The sequence below is a fragment of the Castor canadensis genome, chromosome 1, assembly GCF_047511655.1.
Source record: "Castor canadensis chromosome 1, mCasCan1.hap1v2, whole genome shotgun sequence".
NCBI lineage: Eukaryota > Metazoa > Chordata > Mammalia > Rodentia > Castoridae > Castor > Castor canadensis.
This window is the reverse complement of record NC_133386.1, coordinates 182,168,962-182,190,510: the sequence shown is the minus strand read 5'-3', so window position 1 is coordinate 182,190,510 and position 21,549 is coordinate 182,168,962. Positions and strand designations below refer to the sequence as shown.

The following is a 21,549-nucleotide window of genomic DNA, read 5'->3' as shown; positions in this document are numbered from 1 at the left end:
TTTTAGGTGGAACTGGGGTTTGAACTCAAGGCTTTGCACTCAAAAAGTAAAAAGCAGGTACTCCACCACATGAGCCACACCTCCAGCCCTAAATTACTATTCTTTTTTTGTTTTGTTTTGTTTTTTGTTCTGTTTTCACCCTTCATTTGGAATATAGGACATTACAGTTTCAGATCATTAAAGGAACACACTAGTCCTGCAAGACCACCCCATGCTACACCTCAAAGACCACCTGTACATTTATACAACATGCCTGTCATGGTTCCGGCTGCTACTGTGTTGAGGTCATCTTTTGCAACTCATGTTTTTTCAGTGATAACACCAAATGCACTATAGAGTAAAGCCAGAGAACCTAAAGTATTAGCCCAAAGTGCTCCTTGCCTAGTCACCATATTCAAAATCTGTATGTTTCTTTGTTTGGACTAGGCCATCTTCTGGGTTTCTTTCAGTCCTAGCAGAAGACCATTCACTACTCCAAATGCAGCCCCTGCCATGCAACATCCTCCAATGGTAAAGAAGGCTAGTTCAAATCTGCCACAGGTTTTATTAGCTCCTGTAGGTAAAATAAACCCATCTGTATCCTGTACGAGATGATGTGGATTTACATTTAAATAAGGAGATAGCCTGTTCATATCAGTTAATGGGATGCTGGCTAAAACTGCATGCGAGTAACCTGTTCCACCAGCTCCAGAAAAGCTGCCCAGCCCCCCTGTGGTTTTGTTGCCACTTTCTGGCAGTTACTCCACAGTAACAGCGGGAGACCCGCTGCCACCTTCACACGCTGACCTTCTGGGCCCCTAAACTACTACTCTTAATATCTGCTTTTCTTCATTTTAAGTTTTTACCCTCAACCTTACCAGCAAGGAAGAGACAGTCTCAAACTTATTTACCACGGCGATTTTAGGCCTGTAATACTTTGATGCTTTGCTAATTTTATCGTGGGCATGGTGGTATTTGTATTGTTTCCAACTAGCTCAGCCTTTTCCCTGTCCGTGCTTCACCTCCTGTGGTCTCCCTTGATGCTGCCCTCCAGCCTTCTCCCTTGCCTGTATTTGCTCCCTTGTCTATATTTGCTGAAGTCTTTTCTTCCCCATGTTGAGTCATTTTCATTTTTTACTTTATTTCTCATATGTAAGTCTTTTGGTCTTTTGTTTCTCTGCTTACTAAGGCCATCCTTAATCCAACCAGTTTTAATAATTGGTAGACCCGGAGAAATCAACACAGGAGTGTATTTTCCCTTTCCCTTCCCACCATCCATTAGTGATTTTCTCCACGCTGGATATGCTACTGTCTATAACTCAGAGTCTTCTTTTCTCTTTCACTCTCACTTGAGCCATTGAGGGCTTTTTGTTAATTTCTGTTTTGTTTTTAAGTTAGGCTTTTAGAGACTGCTGAGCTGAAGTTTTGCTGAGTTCTCAAAACACTAAACTGCCTGTGTTCCCTCTCAGCTTTCATTTTCTAATTGGAACAAGGCATAATATTGTAACAGAAAACTGCAATTAATTTTCTAAAATAGTGGCAACTTGCACATTATAATAACTTTGGTTGTAACCAAGTGAAAGCATAATAACAAAATATAAAATTACTGATGAAGCCAGAAATAGTCATATACCAAGTGTTCTTCCAGTTTATATCACAGTAAGTGCTGTTACTTAGGGATGGGGCAGAAGTCATCAACTGGGTCAGGTGTGTGTGTGTGTGGAGGGGGGTTGATACACAGTGCTAGAGCATTTTGAGCTAGAAAGCACGAATAAGTTTAGTGCTTTCAACACAGGAATTAGTAGGTGGCTACTCTTTCTTCCAAATGCATGAGCTGCCCTTCTCCATAGGTAAGGATTATAGGCAGATAAATGTCTTAATAAGAACTAAAAGGCTAGGGGTATAGCTCAGTAGTAAAGCACTTGCCTAGCTTGCATGAGGCCCTGGGTTCAAATCTCAGCACCACAAAAAAAAAAAAAAGGCTCCTTATTGCATAATTCCTGCAGGTGCTACTGGCACTAGCAACCTGAACCTCATTGCTGGTTTACTTTTCTCTTTTAACAGAAGTGATAGACTAGGATACCTTCATTTAACTTAGTTAAGGAAAGAAGCTCTAGGACACAAACCAAGTTGACCTTCTCTTTGTCTGTGGAACAGCAATGTATACTTTAATATAAAGCCTCAAATACATAAGGGTTGGTGTTATTGAAAGCTTTTTCTTTACAGCTAGATGATAAAAGTGTATTCCAGGGTTGAGTGAGTGTTACCCAGTCAATAACTTTGGAGGGCATGTTAGAAAGAGCACCCATCTTTCTCTCTCTCTTCTCTCTCCCTCTCCCTCTCCCTTCCCTCTTCTTTTTTTTGTTTCTGTTTTGTTTTATTTTTGTATTTGCTGGTGGTGGTGGTGGTGGTAATGGTAATGTGGGTGCAGGTGATCAAACTCAAGGCCTTGCACATGCTAGGCAAACAAACACTGTACCACTGAGCTACATATATCCGCAGCCTCTCTTCCCTCCTTGGTTTTACAAGTTCTGCTGTTCAGTGGTAGACTCTTATCTGGTTTATTTCTAAGGTTCCTATTAACCAGATCTTTCAGTTATTTCCAGGAAATTGGGAAATCAATGGGTATTTCTTGCCCTAAGCTTTTCTGAGTCATGCTAGTTAGCATTTTAGAGATGGTATTTTGAGGAGTTTAAGGACAAGTGCTGAGAAGCCTTTTGCCAGTTCTAATTAACATTCTTACCTACCCACAGTTCACTTTACTCATGATCTTACCTGGAAGCCTATGCTTGTTTGCCTGTGTACTAAAACAGAGAGGCTTTGACATAGGAATGAGAAGCAATATCTGTCTCTCTCTGAGCTCTTCCCCATCTGAAGGAAAATTTCTTGAGTTCCTCTTCCCAGTGTTCAACTCACTGCTATCCTTGGATGGGAGGTGTCTGATCTGATACCTATTAGTGAATTTCTTAGTGTGACTCTGAGTATAAAGAAACATTAGTTAACGTGCTTTCTTTTATAACATTTCACAGACATCTTCACCAAGCCTGGTAATGCTGGTTATTGTAAGGTCATTAAGATGAACCATTAGAAACCAGCAGTGGTGGCTCACATTTGTAATCCCAGCACTCAGGAGCACTGTGAGTTCAAGGCCAGCCTGGGCTATCTTGCAAAACCCTGCCTCAAAAAATCAAGAAGAGCTGGACTCCAGTTGACTCATGCTTATAATCCTAACTACTCAGGAGGCAGAGACAGGCAAACAGTTTGTGAGACCCATCTAAGAATACCCAATACAAAAAAGGGCTGGTGGACTGGCTCAAGTGGTAGAGCACTACCTAGAAAGCATAGAAAAAAGGGTTGGGGACTCTAGATAAGGTTGAAGTGGTAGAGTGCCTGCTTTGCACACTTGAAGCCCTGAGTTCAAAACCCATTCCCCCCAGAATAAGAAAAACAAATTTGGGCTGGTAGAGTGGTTCAAATTGTAGGGTGCCTGCCTAGCAAGCACAAGGTTTTGAGTTCAAACTCCAGTATTGTGAAAAAAACAAACAAACAAAAAACCCTACAAAAACAGGTTGGTATCCTGAGTGCTCAAATTATTGTAACTATAATTACAGCTTACATCCTGAGTCCAGATGGGTACCTGATACCATCAGCACTGACTAGCATTTATATATCTGCACATATATGGGCTCTTTTGGACCTATTGTAGCTTTATTGTTGGTTTTTTTTTTTTTTTTTTAATTGTTGTTGTTTGTGGTACCAGGGTTTGAATTCAGGGCCTCTTGCTTGCTAGGCAGGCATTCTACCACTTGATCCATGCACCAGCCCAGTGTTTGTTTCTTTTTGAGACCTGGTCTCACTAAGTAGCCCAGGCTGGCTTCATCCCCCTTAAATCTGGAATTCTAGGCACGCACCACCATGCCTGATCTTGACCTGTCCTAGTTTTATACTTGATAACCTTTACTTCCATATCTAATCTTCACTATGATGTGCCCCTTCTCTGCCTTCAGAGTTAGCCTGTACTAATCACCTGTACTTCCTTAGATTTTCAAAAGTGACTCAAAGCTCTAGTTCAACCCAGAATATTAACAGATTTTAGGGAATGGAGCCTCTTCTTAATCTGGGGAAGGAGGCAGGGGGAGGACAAGTCTGACCTTGGGAAAGGCAAATACCAAAAATAGAGATATTTTATTTTTGTATCCTGGAAGGGTACTATTTCTTCAAGGAGAGACTGGGATAAAAGAGAGATGGTTTTGTTGTCAGAAATGATTTACTCCTTCCTAAGACTCTGTCATTAATTTTCTTGAAGCTGCCTGTCAGTTGATTAAAAGCTGCTTCCGCTGCAATTATGTTAAAGTTGACTTCTGAGATGCGGTACAAAGCATCTATCCTCAAAAAGTTCCTTTCTTCAGAAAATGTTCTGAAGAAACAGGGAAGGAGGGAGGAATATGGGAGAAATCAAAGGTGTCTCTGATGCTATTTGTCAGAGAAAGGAAGGGTAAGACACAAAATTAAAAATAACATTGGTCAAAGCCATTAACTTAGGTGAATTTTTCCATGACAAATTCATACAGCTCTGACAGTTTCTTTCCAACATGTCCTCTTAGAGTGGAATCTATACTGCATTCAGTTCTTCTCACTCAAGAAAATTTTATTGTGCCCCTTTCATGAGTGTTAAACCAAAACTCTTGAGACCATGACTACAGAAGCTAGCCATAGAAAGGACCAAATCCTGGGACAGGTTTCCATTATTACCAGTATGGAGACTAGATAGCAGTTTGAAAAATGTCTATTGGACCTAGATCTAAGAGTATTCTTTATATTCTGTTTGGGGCTTAGAACTCATAGAATGTTGATCCTTTTTTTGTTTATTTTATTGAGTGAAAGAAAGCATAGGTTGTTTATATTGGACCTACATTGGCTATAGGTAAGAGGGGGCAGAATTTTGAGATAGGAGAGCTGTCCATAAGGAGATGTAATTATTGCTTGTGGGTTGGTGGTGTAAACAGCTGTATGTAAGTAAGCAAAGTGAGGATAGGGCTTGTCCCTTCTATATGATGGAATTTAAGTCAAGGTTTCAATACAACATTCGGGGATGTGAACCAAACTTCTGTTATCTCTTCCCTCCTTCACCCTCTGTCCTTTGAATTAAATTTGTGAGATAGGCCCAGGCTGGCCTCAAATTCATGATACCCCCCAAGTGCTGGGAGTTCACCACCACACCTGGCCAGGCTTTGCTTATTGACTGACCTTTGTCACTTCTGTCTCCTAAACCTTCAACTTTCATGGCACACAGGAAGCATGCAACATTATTTTGTTGTTGTTTTCTTTGGCGGAGGATGGTGAGGTGGGGTGGGGGGAGCAGAACTGTGGATTGAACTCAGGGTCTCACTCTTGCTAGGCAGACCCACTTACTTTGAATTCTTGTCTGTCTTGTTCTTCCCTTCATGTGCACGCACATATGTCCTATTCACTACCACAATCAGCGTGCCTAGCAAATTGGTCAATAAACCATAACTGAACAAGGGTACTAATGAGAATCATCCTTCTAAAAACAGAGAGTGTGTGACCTTAGGTTCTATCCCCAGTACCCCAAAAAGAAAAAAAGTAACTTAAAGTCAGATATGGTGGCTGCTATAATCTCAATACTCCGGAGGCTGATCCAGGAGGATTGAGAGTTCCAGACCAGCCTCACCTACATAGATAGCAAAATAAGACCCTGTCTCAAAAGTCTCAAAAATAAAAAAAAAGATTTTCTTAGGAATGAAGAAACTCCAAGAATTTATGAATCTAAGCAAATCAGCAGCTCAAAAGGAACAAAAGATGACTACAGTGTCCCTTCCCCTGTCTGCTCTGGGGTATGTGCATTTCTCAGCCTATGACAAGATGTGTAACCATCCATTTCCAATGGAAAGGGCAGCTGTCTCATCATCTGCTGAGAAGTTGATTCTCTTCTAGTCACCACTCTTGAAAACTTAAAGCATCCCATAATTCCCATCATTATCTAGAAGATGTTTTCCCTGCTCACTGTCCTTTCTTCCTCAAAGCCCATTTGGGTTGTATCTTGCAACTTCTGCGGCCTTCCAAGCCTCCATTTCCAAGTCACCCGTTCTTCCAACCAGCTTCCATTGTCTTAAGGTAAAGGAGATCTGCCAGCTACACTAGAACTCTTGCCACTACTGCAAGGTTCCAGCTTCACAGATGATGGGATTTGCAAATATAAACAAAATAACTACAAAGCTTTTTCTTTTACTTTTTATCTGATCTGAGCTACTTGGTTTGTTACTTGGACTAATGCTCTGAGCTTTGTTGACATGCAGTAAAAAAAGAAAGCATCTTGTTGAGGGCTATAGTACATTTTTTCTCTAAATTTTAAAGGGATGGAGAGGAAGGTTGCCCACTGATCTCTCATTCATTTCCAATCTGTTTTTGAACAAGAAATAAGACCCCTTCAGTTTTGATCTGAAAAGTCTTTTCTTTTACTCCACCTTCCTATTACAGTTTGAGGAATGGAGAGGCAAGTGATACAAAAGATTGTGTTGGACCCTAGAAATGGAGGGATCATTATCTTCTGTTGCCTTAGAACTGTGAAGATATGGTGACCTGACTCATTCCCTACTGATGTGCTAAGACTGCACTGACTCTAAAAATCCATTCCTTCTATCATATGGGTTCTAATTTCCTTCAGAGATGTTAGACAGACATGAGAACAATCTAGTTTGGGACACGGGGAGTGCTGTCAGCATCTGTCATACACTAGGGCATAGCCGCAGCTAAGACAGGTAAAACCAGGGCTCCTCAAACATGAATCAGCAGCTCAGTTTTATATCAAGCCCTACAAAGGGTCCCCAGATACTGATAATTCTCTGCTAATGTAGAAATGAGTGGGTGGGTGGGATTGGCAAACTACCTAGTTTTGTCCTCAATCTCCTGCAGAACTTCAGGTCACCTGGCTAGTATTAGTCTCCCTATGTAGCCTAAGCTGGTCTCGAATTCATGATCCTTCTACCTCAGCCTCCCAAGTGCTGGGATTACATGTATGTAATTACTGGAGCTACCTACCCATCTGTCAGGATTAGGGAAGTTGTTGCCCACGTAGTTTCTTGTCTCCAGGGCTGACTAATTGAGATGTATTTCCCCTTGATGAAGTGTTGAGAGCTGTTCAGCTCTGGCCAGAGAAAAGACTAGAAACCACACCTCTGGGAGCTTTTCAGAATGGGCCAGGTTCTCATGCCCTTTAGTTGCAGGCCTGGACCAGCTGACCTGAACCTAAGACTCAGTGATTGCTACTCATCCTGTACCCATCCTCTGGGCTGTCATCCCCCTCTGGTGGTCTTGTGCTCATCTCCCTTCCTCCTACCCTCACACTAGGGTATGGTGAACAAGCAAGAGTTTATCAGGAACCCTAGAGGCTGCTTGTAGGGAGCCGACAGGTGTATTGAATAAGCTGCATGTTTGAGTTTGGCACACCCCAAACCACAGAAGGGAGCAAGTATAGTTATGCCCAGTAAAACTGCATGCTTGATTGGCACAGCCTTAGCTGCGGAAGTGGGTAAGATGCAGTACAGCTTTTTTTTCCTTTAATGTTTACATTTGGAGAGAAGCTGTCACAAGTTCCTCCTGTTCCTGAGGATCACGGTGCATGCCTACGCCACCCCACCCCACCCCAACCTACCCCAGAGAAATGCCTCTCCATCTCATGTTGCCACTGTATATAATAAATGCACCGGAGGTGGAGCGGGCTGTGTGTCTCCATCCGCGCACACAGCCTACCTGGCCCCAGCTTTATGCATGTTTTGTCTTTTGTCTGTTGTCTTTTCTACATCTCCCGTCGCCCTCAGTTAGGTTTCTAGGACAAATTCGTACGGGATGTGAGAGCTGCTAATGTTCACAGGGCATTTTCTGGCTTCCTGCCACAAAACAGGATGTAGCCTAATTCCAAACATTTTAGGAAGTGGGCCCTTGGGAACTGCTCTTTCAGCACTGTTTACTAACTTAGACTTGGGGGTAGGGGAGCGGGTGGGGTGGTAGAGATGCCAGAGCCAGAAAACAAATCCATGTCCCCATGAGTCCTGTAGCCAAGGAAGATGAAGTGACTAGTAAGGTCTGGGGGCAGGAGAGAGGGAGTCCTCAACTTTTAATTACTGCTTTCCAGTCCCTCTGTGACCTTGTCTGTACTAAACTGGGTTCACCTGTCATATTGGTCTTTTGAAAGTTTTGTCCCCAAAGCAAGTTCCTGTAGTAAGAACCAAATGGATAGGGATACTATTTGTTTATTAATCCCTTTGCAGTAACAGACAATAAAAGGTAAATTTGTGACATATGAGAGTCTTGTTTGCTTCTTCTTTCCTGGTTTGGAAAATTTCTAAAAAAGAGTTTTTTCTTTTTTAAATTCCACATGATCCTTAAGCATCTGATTTACTAAAACCTTACTATTTTTCTCCTTGTGAGGTCACTTTCTCCAGCCTTTTACTATATTCCCTGCAATTAAAAGTCATGATGATTTTAGGGATATTCTTTTGTGAGGCCCATACAGAGCTCTACAGGCTCAACCCAGGGCTGCCCTCATTCAACCCATTGAAATTGACTCTTGTCCCTCCTAAACTCTGGGTGTATCCAACCACCAGACCTTTGAGAGAGGAAAATTAAACAGATTAAGTGTCCTTGTCCTAATTGTCTGATAACAACCAAGTTATCCTTTTAGTATACCATATTGTATTCAGCCATTTAGCCTTTCAGTTGGACAGGAGACAGACCATTATCTTCTGGCAGAGAAAGAATAAAGGCATTTCTTGACTTAAAGAAAAAGGGCTTGTTAGGAACAAAGAGAAAGGAATGGTCATCAGTCAGTGAGGTGAAGTGGTGAAGAGAAGCCATGAATTTGTTCAGGGCTGCTGCCAAGTAGGTTTACATGTGCAGGTCAAGCAGCCACATTCTCATTGACTAGGATTGAAGTTCATAAATTCCCCTAGGTTCTTTTTTTTTTTTTTTGGTGGGGGTGGTGGCACTGGGACTTGAATTGAGAGCCTTACACTTGCTAGGCAGGTGCTTTTATGGATTGAGCCATTCTGCCAGCATAGGCTCTTTTTTTAATAGTCTCCTCAGATCAAAGATTTAAGGACTACCAGCTAATTCTTAATATCTGGAGTTGAGTCTTAAAAGGAGGGCATATAAGGCTAATGTAGTAAGCACAGGGCAGTCAGCCTTACTCCTTAAGCCAGAGCCAATCCCATATCTGTAAAAGGCCCATTCAACCTCAGAACCATAGCAAGGCCATTCTTCCATTCTGGAAGGGGGCCATTAGCTACCATACCTGGATAGGTACTCATAACAGGATTCCGTGTGTGTGTGTGTGAATATATGGAGCCCATGTGCCTTGTCATCTCCATTCTAGAGGCTGTCCTGCTAAAGGCCTTTCAGATAAGATATCCAAGGTGTGTGCACCTACATTCTCAAATCCTGGACTATATATCTCTTCCTTTTTTACTTCTTTTTTTTTTTTTTTGGGGAGTGGGGGAGTTGATCACAGAGTCTTAAGATGTTTTTGTTTTGGTTTGATTTTGGGGGGTTTAATTGGCTTGTTTTTTTTTTCCTGGCAGGACTGGGGTTTGAACTCAGGGCTTCACATTTGCAAAGCACCCACTCTACCACTTGAACCACACCTCTAGTCCATTTTGCTCTGGTTATTTTGGAGATGGAGTCTCAAGAACTCTTTTCCTGAACTGGCCTTGAACTGCAGTCCTCCCAATATCAGCTTCCCAAGTAGCTAGGATTATAGGCATGAGCCACAAGCACCTGGCTTGGTTTCTCGGGATTTTTTCTGAGAGGGTCTCTATGTAACCCAGACTAGCTTCAAACTCGAGATCCTACTGCCTCAAAAAAATTACTAAACCATCCTAAATTTATTTTTTTGAATATTGCTTTCTAAATCATACTTTTATTTGCTTCCTCGTGTATTTTTTTCTTCCTTCAGCCCTGTGGACAAGTAAAGGCTTCATCTGCTATTTTATAAAATAAAACTGGGAAGGCAAGATGGGGAAAATAAAACTAGTTCATAGATTCTCAGTCTCATGTCCTTTTCATAGGCCCTTTTTTGAAACCCCAGGTATAGGTTCCTGGTAGCAATAACAGCAGTTACCATTTATGAACTTACAGCATGTCAGGCATTTTATATCCATCATTCCCATTCTCTCTCTCTCTGTCTCTCTGTCTCTCTCTCTCTCTCTGCAATACTGAGGATTTAATTCATGGGGGGCCTTGTGCTTGCTAGGCAAGAGCTCTACCACTTGCCCTTCTCTTAATCTCCCTAGTCATTTGAATGTAGGTGGTTTTTAAGCTGAGATCTAGTGAGATCTGGAGAAGTTGTTATGCAGTGGCAGCAGGGCTCAAATCTGCCTTTCTGAGTAAAAGCCATGCCTTTTATTCCTACACTGGCCTATCTGACTGAAGGTGCTTCTAAAACTATTCCCAAGTCAGTTGCCAAAGACTTTGAGGCTGGTTTAGGAGCTCAAACCCAAAGCCAGGGAAGATGGGTAGAGATGGGTAGAAACCTTGAAAGAAGTATCCCTTTGAGAAAGGTTCATAGATCTCCATTCCCTGCAGTTCGTACCTACAGATTCATGATTCCCCTCTGCACTGCTCCCTACATCTGAACATACCTTTTAGGTTTCCTTAACAATAGCATTTTTAACACTGCTTTTAATTAAATGAATTAAGAATGTTCTCTGATGCTGTCACCCCCTCCCGCCCCCCTTTCACCTTCAATTCCCCATTGCTTTTGAGAGTTGGGGTTTCCATGGTAACAGGACTACCAGCCCAGGTTGCCTCTCACTGGTTGCTCTGGTCAGAGGGAAGTTATGGGCAGTCTTTTCAAGTGTAGTGGGCTCTGGATGCAGCTAATGTCAAACCAGTTTGATGATGAGTGCTAACAGATTCTAAAAGCACATCAACTAACTATGCCTCTAGTATTTCCTGAAAGAGACCTAGCAATCACAAAAATAAGGTCCTACTCTCTCCTGTCTCCTTGGGTGCCCCTGGCCCCCAAGTTCTTGGGCATGTGTTGGAATGAGTTAAAAGCCTGTTCCCAGATTAATGTTTCCTCTTCTCCCTGTGATTAAATTGTTTCTCCCTGGATTTGTTATTATTGGTAACATTGTTTCTCTTCCTATTCTCTTTTCTTCCCTCTTTCTGTCCCACCAGCGAGTTTTCAACGTCCTTTACCCAATGCCTGCCGACCAGCGGAGACATGTCAGCATCAACTCTGCCCGTTGGTTACCTGAGCCAGGGCTCGGCCTAGCCTATGGCACCAACAAAGGAGACCTAGTGATTTGCCGACCAGAGTGAGTTGCTCAAAGGGTGAAGGTGGAGAGCATCTGGGAGAGGCCTGAAGTAAGCTGTGCTTACCTGTGGGCCTGGATAGCCAGTGGGGCCTTTTAGATAGGCTGTTGAAATCCTGCTAGAGAACCAAGTGAGGTGTTTTATACCTGTAATCCCAGAAACTTGGGAGGCTAAGGCAGGAGGGTCACAGGTTTGAGGCCAACTTGAGCTATATAGTGATACCCTGTCCAGAGAGAGAGAGAGAGAGAGAGAAGGGCTGCTGAATTCTCAGGTTCCTTAAAGGGGGACCCTCTTCCCTCAGGGTAGAGTTAGCTCTTCATTCCAGATACCGTCAAAAGATTGCTTTGTTATCTGTCCTCTGATTTCCTAGAAATAGTAAACTCCCTGCAGGCAAAAGCACAAATACCAAAGATTTTTTTTTTGGCAGTACTACTGTGGTTTAAACTCGGGCCTCACGCTTGTTAGGTAGTTGCTCTATCACTTGAACTACTCAGCCAGCCCTTTTTTGTGTCGGGTATTGCTGGCTTCAACCTGTGCCTGTGATCCTCTTGATCTCTGCCTCCTGAGTAGTTAGGATAACAGGTGTGAGCCACTGCAAAGATTCTTTTTTAAACCTTGTTTGAAAAATTCAACAGGTGGTCTTGGGTTTATGTAAATACCGTGGACATTAACTTAAGAAATAAAATTGAAAACAAGGCATTATTAAAACCCTAATTTATCAAGCCACTGATCTCTAACAGACTGTCTATGTGTGTGCCCTGCCTGTTTTCCTTTTTGCTTGAAACTCTAGCTCACAATAGTGAAAATAGGTTGAAAAGCTCAATTTAAAGTCAAAGTGATTATCACCTGGCCTTGAATTAGGCAGTAGGAGGGGACAGAGAGCCAAAGTAATTCTGTCCTGATGACACTCCTTTCCCCTCCTCTGGATTTTTGGAGGATGTCTATCCAGCCATTCACTCAAGACCCTGGGATTCAGCCAGGTTTGTCATCAGTTGCTAGACCCAGCAAAGTGGGGAGTGTGAAGCTCTGTGTTTCACTGCAGATCAGGCTGATTGCTGCGTAGGATGCTGCAGGGTTCCAGCCGACTAAATGCCACTTCTGTCTCCAGGCTGTCCTTCACTTGGTGCAGTCTTCTAGGGTATTCTGCAGATCACAGAACATAGTGTGACTGATCTTAAAGGGTCTCTGGAGATTGGGGTGTCCACATTGTCTTTTCATAAGGCCCTTGGTGGTTTTTCCTAGAGTATTTGGTTCCATTCTTCTGGCCTGGTAGGTAACTGGTGATTGATCTTGGTCAGTTAAATTAGGTCAGTGGCCATGGAGAGAGTAAACCTGGTACTAAAGGCAGCTCTTGCACTCCATCTGAAATTTCCGGAGCCCCTCCAATAGAGAGGCTACTGAGCTTGACCTAATCAGTCTCCTTCTAGAGGAATACTTTATTCTGCCAGCCACTCTCTCCTTACAGTGTTTGCCCAGAGATCTTCTTTCACTACCTCCTTGTGTCTTTCCAATCTGCCTCTTTCATGACTGCCACTGTTATCCCAGGTTCTCAGCCTGTCAGTTTCTGCTCTTCCCCTGGGCTGTCCATGGCCTAGGATTAGTCAGTCCTGAATTATTTCTTTACCCCAAACCACATGAGGCTGATTATCTTATCTCTTTATCTCCTGAGGAATCATAAGAGGAATCTAGTATACATCTTTTCCATAACTGATACAGAATTCTGGACCATAATTTCACTCATACCAACACTCTAGTTTCAGGCCTTCCTTTCTATGTTTGTTCTCAAAAACTTCCTTTCTCTCCAGTGTTGTTTTGTCTGTGACTCCTACCACTTACCTTTGTCCCATGCAAAGCCCAGCCCCCTTCCTTCCAAAGTGATCTATCCTCACAGAGACAGAATCTAACCTAGTTTATTGTAGTCCCCCAAGGTATCATTTCTGAAACCCCAGCCACAAACTTGGTATGAGTCATAGATTCCTCAGTCAAACATGAAGCTGGCTTTGGCCTCTATTTTCTCTTTTCTCCTCATCTGCAGCCATTTTGGGCTGCCCGAGGAACTCTTACCCACCAGGAGCCCAAGCCTCTTTCCCAAGTAACATGGCACTAGCATTGGACACATAGGACAGTATCCCATCACAGGCCAAGTGGTATTGGAGTGAGAGGGTGCTAATGTAGCCCATCTTCTGGTACAGCTATTTCTACTGATTTCTTGGGCCCCTCAAGCTGAAAATGTAGGGTCCCATATAAATTTGACATGGATGTGACTTTGTCCTAAATTCTTCAAAGCTTCTCCAGTTCTCAATCCTTTCTTTTTATTATTTATTTACTTATGGTACTGGGGTTTGAAGGTTTGAACTCAGGGCCTCATGTTTGCTAGGCAGGTGCTCTGCCACTTGAGCTACTCCACCATATTTCAGTTACCTTCATACCTATCATTTTTGATTTAGGCAAGGAAGACTATGAACAATGTACAGGGAAGATTAAAACTCACCCAAGGCTACCAGACAGATCATTGACAAAACTGGGCTTCCTAACTTTCCAACCCAGACGTCTTTCCTATAGCTGGTACTTAATGTTTTTTCCATCAAAAACTTCTTTAAGTCAGGTACCAGTAGCTCACACCTGTGAGGATTGCGGTTCTAGCCCTGCTTGAAAGACCCTATCTCAAAAATACTCAACACACACACATGGGAAAAAAAAAAAAAAGCTCATGGAGTGGATCAAGTGGAAGAGTGCCTGCGTAGCAAGTGTGAGACCCTGACTTCAAACCCTAATACTGCCAAAGAACTCTTTAAAATTCTGATGAATGTGGGTCAGGTGGTTGGTGCAATGGAAAATAGGAGGATAATCTTGAGCGCTGACACCTTTTCAATAATATATGATAGGTGTTTGGCCTAGAGTCAGAAGAACAAATAAGTAGGGAAGAGTTAAGGGTGGCTATCTTTTTCATAGACAGCTGTCTAAGGCTTACTGCCTGTCCATGAATGATGCAACTCCCTGGCACACCCATTCCCAAGGGCACAGGATCCAGCCTACCAGCTGGGCCAAGATTACTTCACTCCCTCTAAAACAGGTGGTTGTCTGTCTTTGTCCAGGCCCAGGCAGCTGCACTACATTTTGTGTTCTCTCAATGCTGCTCTTGATTCTCTTCCATTGTCTCAACCTCAGCACTTTCACCAAGCACAAAGCCAGTGAATGAGCTTCTTGCGTATCTCTTGGTGGTTCTAAAGCCCTACTTGACAGTAGACAAAGACCTTAGAGAATATTCCATTTCATCCAGGGAAAGAACTCTTAGGACAAGTGAGAAGATGAACAACTAGAACCCCTATACCAAGCCATCACATCACGGTGACTGAGAGCCCAGTCACCCCACCCTTCCTAGCACCTTCGTCCTGGCTTTGGTCTCCCACCACACTTAGGACCACCAGCCAGCCCCCACTCAAGTCATCACCGGATGGCTATGAAGGACCAGATTGATTTGAGGGAGTGCTTGCTCACTTCTGGCTTCATGGATCAGCTCTGTAAATGGGGGCAAAGGGGCATTACTGGAAGACCACTGCGTCTCAGAGTCAGCTCAGAAAACAGAATGGAGGGACATACAACAAAAGAGAAGTAGGCTGAGTGTAGGGCATCTGGTACACTGGCAAATGTGGGACTTCTGACAAAGCCCCAGCTCTGTCCCTTCAGAGGGGGCTACCAGTGTAAACGGTAATTACAATCAAGCATCATTACCCAAGGAGGGGAAAGGCACACCTCTGAATGAAGAGGGGAGCCAGAATTTCCAGAGACTCCATCTTGCAGGCTAGTTCAAGAGAGCCAAGTGCCAGCTCTTTCCCACATCTCATCAATGGTGCTGGTAAACGCCACTTCTTGGAAACAGTCCTTTTCTTCCAAGGAGACAACCCTGAGACTGACAGATGAAAGAAGAGTGCCCTCAAAGGGAGTATTCCCCAAAAGTTGGGACATTCAGAGCTGCAAGTTGTGTGGAGAGAGCATTGAGACCACTGAAGAAACCAGTCTGGCTCTTCTGTGTGCTCAAGAAGCCCAGGTGGTCCCAGCAATGAGGACATTCTTGAGACACACCCAGAAGCACAGCTTGCCCCCAGTGCTGTTGCTGAAGGAAGCCAGATGTTTGGTCCATTTGACCTTCCCACTTTTTCTTTGTTCCTTTGTGTGTTTGTCTATCTTCCAGGAAGAACTAGAATAAAGTGAATCTCCACTCATGCTCACCAAGACCCTAGAAAGAAGGAGGTGGTTGGGATCATTCTTTAGCTTCAAGACAGAAATCAGAGACATTGGGTACTCAAGGCTGAGTTTCAGTTCCCAGAGAGGGTGTCTTCAGTTCTGTTCCTTGTTATAGTGCCCAGAATTAAAATCCAGGGCCTTGGTGTCATCAGGATCCTTAACCATAAAAATAAGGCAAATCAGGGTTGAAATGAGACCTGCTTATAGGGAATGAAGGCCTAGGTCAGGGAGACAGAGTAGAGCAGCACCTTGCTACAGTGACTGGCCCCTGTTCTGACCGGCCACTTTAATAAGTAACCCAGTCCACGGCTCTCACCTGATGGTGCATGCTGCATGAGAGGAATGCATTTGAGAGGGCTCTTGGCCACTGGCATCATGTTAACTGGCCCGGCTCGGAACCTGGGCATTCTGGTGGCCTCCTTTCTGAGACAGGAAGAAGGTTCCTGGTCTCGCAGCACATGGTTTGTTGGAGCTTTGATGTGAACAGTTTGTTGTCACTAATCAGCCTTAACTAACAGGAATTACAGAGGAGGGATTTGGCAAGGGCTCACATGGTATTGCAACCTGTCAATAAATCTTGACAAGTTTGTAAATCAGAGGCTTCTTGGCAGCTGGCTTCACTAGTGCCTAATGCAGCCAGGATTTGTTCACCGAAAAGTGTAGTGACAACTTTTTGGAGGGCTTTCCCTCACCTTTGCCCTCCATGGAAATAACTGAATGTTAGAGGAGGAAAGAGACACTCCATTTTGTTTTGTTTCATTTTGTTTTGTGGCAGGGTCTTGCTTTGTAGCCCAGGCTTGCCTCAAACCCAAACAGTCCTCCTGCCTCAGCCTCTCAAGTGCTGGGATTATAGGCATGTACCACCATGTCTGGCTGAGAAGCTACTTTTTAAAGGGGTGCTCTGAAGCAGATTGCAGCAAATCTGCAGTTTGTAGGCCCTCCAGCAGGAGCTGGGAGACATGGAACAAAGCAGGAAAGGAAGAGCACTTTTGTGACTCTTCCCCTCAAAGAAGCAGGAACTCTTAAGGTGAAACCTAAACCCACAATGATAGACATAGCTACAGCTGGATCTGGCATCTCATTGTTTAGCCCTGTTGCCTTTTGCCCAAGGCAATGAGCCTCCTGCTACAGTTCCCTCTCATTTAGGCCCTGTCAGGCTTGTACTGTCTGATCCCCATGTTTGGAAAATAAGCCCCTCACATCTTCAACCTAAACTCACCTTCTGGCTGACTCCTGTTTCCTCCTGACTTCCATCAGTCACTCCCTGCAAAAGTGAGTTCTGGTGTCAAAAATCTAGACCTCCAGTTAAAAGCTAACCTGTTGTAGTCTGCTCAGGCTGTCATAACAAAGCACCTCAGACCAGGTGACCAAAACCACAGACATTTATTTCCTTACAGTTCTAGAGGCTAGGAGGCCAAGATCAAGGTGTCATCAGAGCTGGTTTCTGGTGAGGGCTCTCTTCCTTATATATGATTGATGTCTCACTGCCCTTGCATGCTGGAGAGAGGTCTCTCTGTCTCTCCATTTCTCCCTCCCTCCATCTCTCTCTTTTGGGGGCTGGGAATGGAGGTCGGTGTGCAAGCAGGTCTCAATGTGTAGCCCAGGTTGGTCTCAAACTCAAAATCCTCCTGCCTCAGTCTCCTGAGTACTGGAATTACAGCTGTGCACTACCATGCCTGGCGCTCTCTCTTCTTATAAAACCACAGTTCTGTTGAATTAGGGCCCACTCTGATAACCTCATTTAACCATGTTTACTTCCTAATGACCCTGTCTCCAGATATATTCACATTGATGGTTAGGACTGCAACATATGAATTTGGAGGAACAGAGGTCAGCCCTTAGCAGAGCTCTTTAAGAATATGTGCATATCTCATCCAATTTAGGAACAGAGTGGGATGTTTGAGTATCTGTTAGGATCTCTACCTGGATACCACAGATCTATTGGTGAACTCAAAAACTCGTCTTTTCTACTTCCTGTCCCCATACTTCACTGCCACCCTACTCTTAACCACAGTAACTGGCGTGAGGTAACACCTCATCAAGGAGGGGGTCTTAAAATCAAAGCAGTCCTGAGGCCAGGTGTCATGGCTCATACCTATAGTCCCAACTATGCAGGAGGCAGAGATTGGGAGGATCACATGGTTTGAGACTAGACTGACTAAAACAAGAAAAAAAAAGTGAGTTTCCATCTCAGCCAATAAGTTGGGCATGGTGGTTTGTACCTATAGCCCCAGCTGGAGCAAGATGTAGGGAGGAGGACCAAAGTCCAAGGCTGGCTCCAGGCAAAAACACGAGACCTTATCTGAAAAATAACTAAAGCAAAAGGGCTGGTGGTGTGACTCAAGAGGTATAGTGCCAGCTAACAAGTGCAAGGCCTTGAGTCCAAACCCCAGTACTGCCAAAAAAAGAAAAAGAAAAAGCAAAGTAGTTCTCTTTTGGGGGACCCATATGTCAGCCAGGATCACTTCCTGAGTTGGCAGTCAGTGCAGAAAGATGAGCTGCTACTGCTTCCCTCTGCAGCTGTGAGATCAGAGGAAAAACTGCTTGATAGTCCTCTGTAGGGAGCAGAGAAAGATTGGCAGTCCAGAGAACTCAGCAGATCTCTCTGTCTTTCTCTCTCTCATTCTTTCTTTCTTTCATGGCAATACAGCCCACTACCCTGTAAAGGGCTCTCCTTTCCCTTCTTCCCCCACCTCAGCTAGAGGGTCTGCTTGCTGTCTTGAGTACTTGCCCATTTGCTTGTCCCACCGACCCTGGCCAATGGCCAAGGAGGCTCTATGTCCAGAAAAGAAAGTGCCATGGAGCTGGTTATGGTGGTTCATAACTAATCCCAGCAGTCCTTAGGAGGCAGAGGCAGGAGGATCTTGAGTTCAAGGCCAGCCTGGGCTACATATCAACAACCTGCCCCCCATCCAAAAAAATATACACATATATAAAAGGACTAGAGGCATGGCTCAAATGATAGAGTGCTTGCTTAGCAAGGGTAAGGCCTTGGGAGATATTAGTGGGGGGGTGGAGGGTGAAGGAAGGAGATTAAGGTGACAGTATATGGTAGATGGATTTCATAATACTTACATGAAACGGAACTAAAAAACCTATTGCAGTTGCTTTAAGTGAAGTGGAAAGGGGGTTGATGGGAGAGACAATAGTACAATATAAGTCTAATCAGAATTGTCACTGTGAATTCCCCCCTGTATAATGAATTTATACTAATAAAAAATTTATTTAAAAAAAAAAAAAAAAAGCTGGCACCAGTGGCTCACACCTATAATGCTAGCTACTCAGGAGGCAGAGATAAGGAGGATCATGGTTTGAAGCCAGCCCAAGCAAATAGTTCTCGAGCCCCTATCTCAAAAATGCCCTGAGTTCAAGCCCCAGTACCACAAAAAAAAAAAAAGGATAAGGTCCTAAGTTTTAAAAAAAGAAGAAGAGAAAGAAAGTGGTGTGGGCTATTCCAACTCAGCAAGTGCTTATTTTCTGCTTAGACTTCTGAGCATTAGGCAAATAAGAATATTGAGGGACTTTCATTCTTCCTTGTGGTCTCTGGCAACAGAGCAGGATCCAAGGGTGTGGGGCTGTTTCTGAAGACTGAACACGCCCTTTTGGCAGCTGTCCATGGCACATATCTCTCTCTAGTGGGCCTCCATCCTCCTTTGCCATCAGCTCCTTTCTCCACGTCCAGAGAACATTTGTGGCTGGACATGATGATGAACGCCTATAATCTCAGCACTCTGGAGGCTGAAGCAAGAGGATTGTGAGTTCAAGGTCAGCCTGGGCTACAAAGCAAGACCCAATCTCTAAATAAATAAAAGAAAAAGAACACTCAGAACCTGCTGCCTGTGTCTGGCAGTGCTACTTTTTTTACCTGCCTCTTGGCCCAAAGGAAATACAAAGTTGGGCTTTGTATGGGAAAAGAAAGAGGCTAAATAAATACCATTGCAGGCATTTGGGCCATTTGAGCTGTGTCTAAAATGCTTCAGCACTAAGCACCTTGGTGAGGGAGCATCTCTGCTCCTGGTCCCAGCCTTTTTTTTTTTTTTTTTTTTTTTTTTTTTTTTTTTTGTGAGACTGGGGTTTGAACTCAGGGCTTCCTGCTTGCTAGCTAGGCAGGCACTCTACCACTTGAGCCATACCTCCAGTCCATTTTGCTCTGGTTATTTTGGAGATGGGGGTCTCACAAACTGTTTGCCTGAGCTAGCCTTGAACTATTGTCTTCTTGATCACAGCTTCCAAAGTAGCTAGGATTAGAGGCGTGAGCCACTGGTACCTGACTGGTCTTAGCCTTTCAATGAGAGAAGCAGATTAGGGCACCAGGCCAGTTTCCAAAGCCTAGGAGTTGTAAGTTCTTATCACCTGTCTAACACCTCCTACCTTCTCCATCCTTCCCATCTGATTTTCAGGGCATTAAACTCTGGTGTTGAGTACTATTGGGACCAGCTAAATGAGACGGTCTTCACTGTCCACTCCAGTAACAGAAGCAGCGAGCGGCCTGGGTGAGTTGAAGTTGGGGGCAGCAGCTGGTTGGAGGCCGGTCCCTTTCACCTACTTTTGACAGGCTGTTGGTCCTTCCTCAATCAGAGCAGCACTTCATCAATCTACTTCATGTCCTGAGCTTTTGCATGTAGTCTTATTTGAGAAAAGTATTCCATGGTAGAAAAGAGGACAAAACGACAAAACTCTGATCTCAGAGTTTTGATTTAGAAAACCCCTGGGTCCCCTCCCTTCCCAACCATGGTGTCTGGGCACACTTCAAGTGAGAAGGCAGGGCACTGGAGAAAAATGCTGCCCTATGAAATCTGCTCTGTGACCTGTGGAGAAAGGAGGGTGTGCGAGGGCAGGGTCTCTCAGATATCTAGAGCCCAAAGTGTCAGTAAGCAAGCAGGAACCTGGTACTGATCCTCTTTTTTCACATAATTTATTAATGAAAACTGGTACATTTTGAAAAACCAAAGTGCTTGCTTGATGGTTGACCCAAGACCAGCCCTGCTCCTTGTACAAATTGCAGGACACAGCTCGAGGGACAGTCCCAGAGCAGCTAGAAATATGAGTGTCTGGTGATAGTCTCAAAAGTCTAGGGTTTCCTTTGCTGCCAGCTCTGGTGATCCCAAAGGTCTATGCATGAGAAATGCTCAAGGAAAGGAGGGTACTGGGCCCGCCTTGTAGGGCAGCTTGTTCTTCCTACTTACAAGGGTCTGTTTTCAGAAGGCCCTGTGATGAGGACCTCAGAACAGCTTGATAAGAATTCCAGTGTTTTCCATCCAAAATGGAGATCTTAGTCAAATCCAAGAATTTAAAGTGGAGTCTTGTCAGCATGTATTTAAGAGGAAGATAAAGACTTTGTTCTACAGATCTCTTTAGTGGCTTCCTGAATTTAAATAAGACTCCTTTCAGATAAGCCATTTCTGCCCCCTAAAAACAGGCCTGTTGTTTAAGGGAGTGACTGGACCAGTTGGGTGGTTCTATGGCTCCTCTCATTGTCCCAGAGCAGGGATTGGTCTTAGAGGAGATTGGACACAGTCAGGAGGCAGCTATAGGAGCACAGGGCTTTCCTCTTAGCCTGCTGCCTAGCCTAAGCTGTGCCCTGAGAATTTCCCATAGAACCCCAGAGTTCTATGAGGGAAGCTGTCCCAAGCCTCACTTGACTTCAATATGTCTTTCTTTCTCTAGAACCAGCAGAGCCACATGGAGGACAGACAGAGATATGGGTCTGATGAATGCAATTGGGCTGCAGCCTCGGAACCCCACCACCTCCGTGACATCTCAGGGCACCCAGACTCTGGCGCTTCAGCTACAGAATGCTGAAACACAGACTGAGAGAGAGGAACAGGAGCCAGGGACAGTAGCCTCAGGTCCTGGTGAAGGTAGGAGCCATGCACAGCTAGAGGGGGAGATTTGACTAAAGGCAGATAGTTGGGAACATTATCAACCTTCTGGGAGAGGCTTTTAGGGATTCACCCCCCCACGCCCCACCCCTAACTCCCTCCCTGCCTC

At 44.2% G+C, this 21,549-nt stretch overlaps 1 protein-coding gene and 1 pseudogene across 12 annotated transcripts in view; one reads left to right on the top strand and one right to left on the bottom strand.

The window, feature by feature from the left end:
* LOC109692005 (muscarinic acetylcholine receptor M4) overlaps positions 1-21,549 on the top strand; it is a 179,663-nt gene that overhangs the window by 138,970 nt on the left and 19,144 nt on the right. For all 12 annotated transcript variants that reach the window (XM_074044710.1, XM_074044709.1, XM_074044708.1 and 9 more), the window contains 3 exons: positions 11,176-11,315; positions 19,959-20,051; positions 21,226-21,419. In XM_074044710.1, the coding sequence (XP_073900811.1) occupies positions 11,176-11,315; positions 19,959-20,051; positions 21,226-21,419 (427 nt within the window). The remainder of the gene's footprint in view (positions 1-11,175; positions 11,316-19,958; positions 20,052-21,225; positions 21,420-21,549) is intronic.
* Positions 162-3,626, bottom strand: LOC109691999 (mitochondrial import inner membrane translocase subunit Tim23-like; annotated as a pseudogene).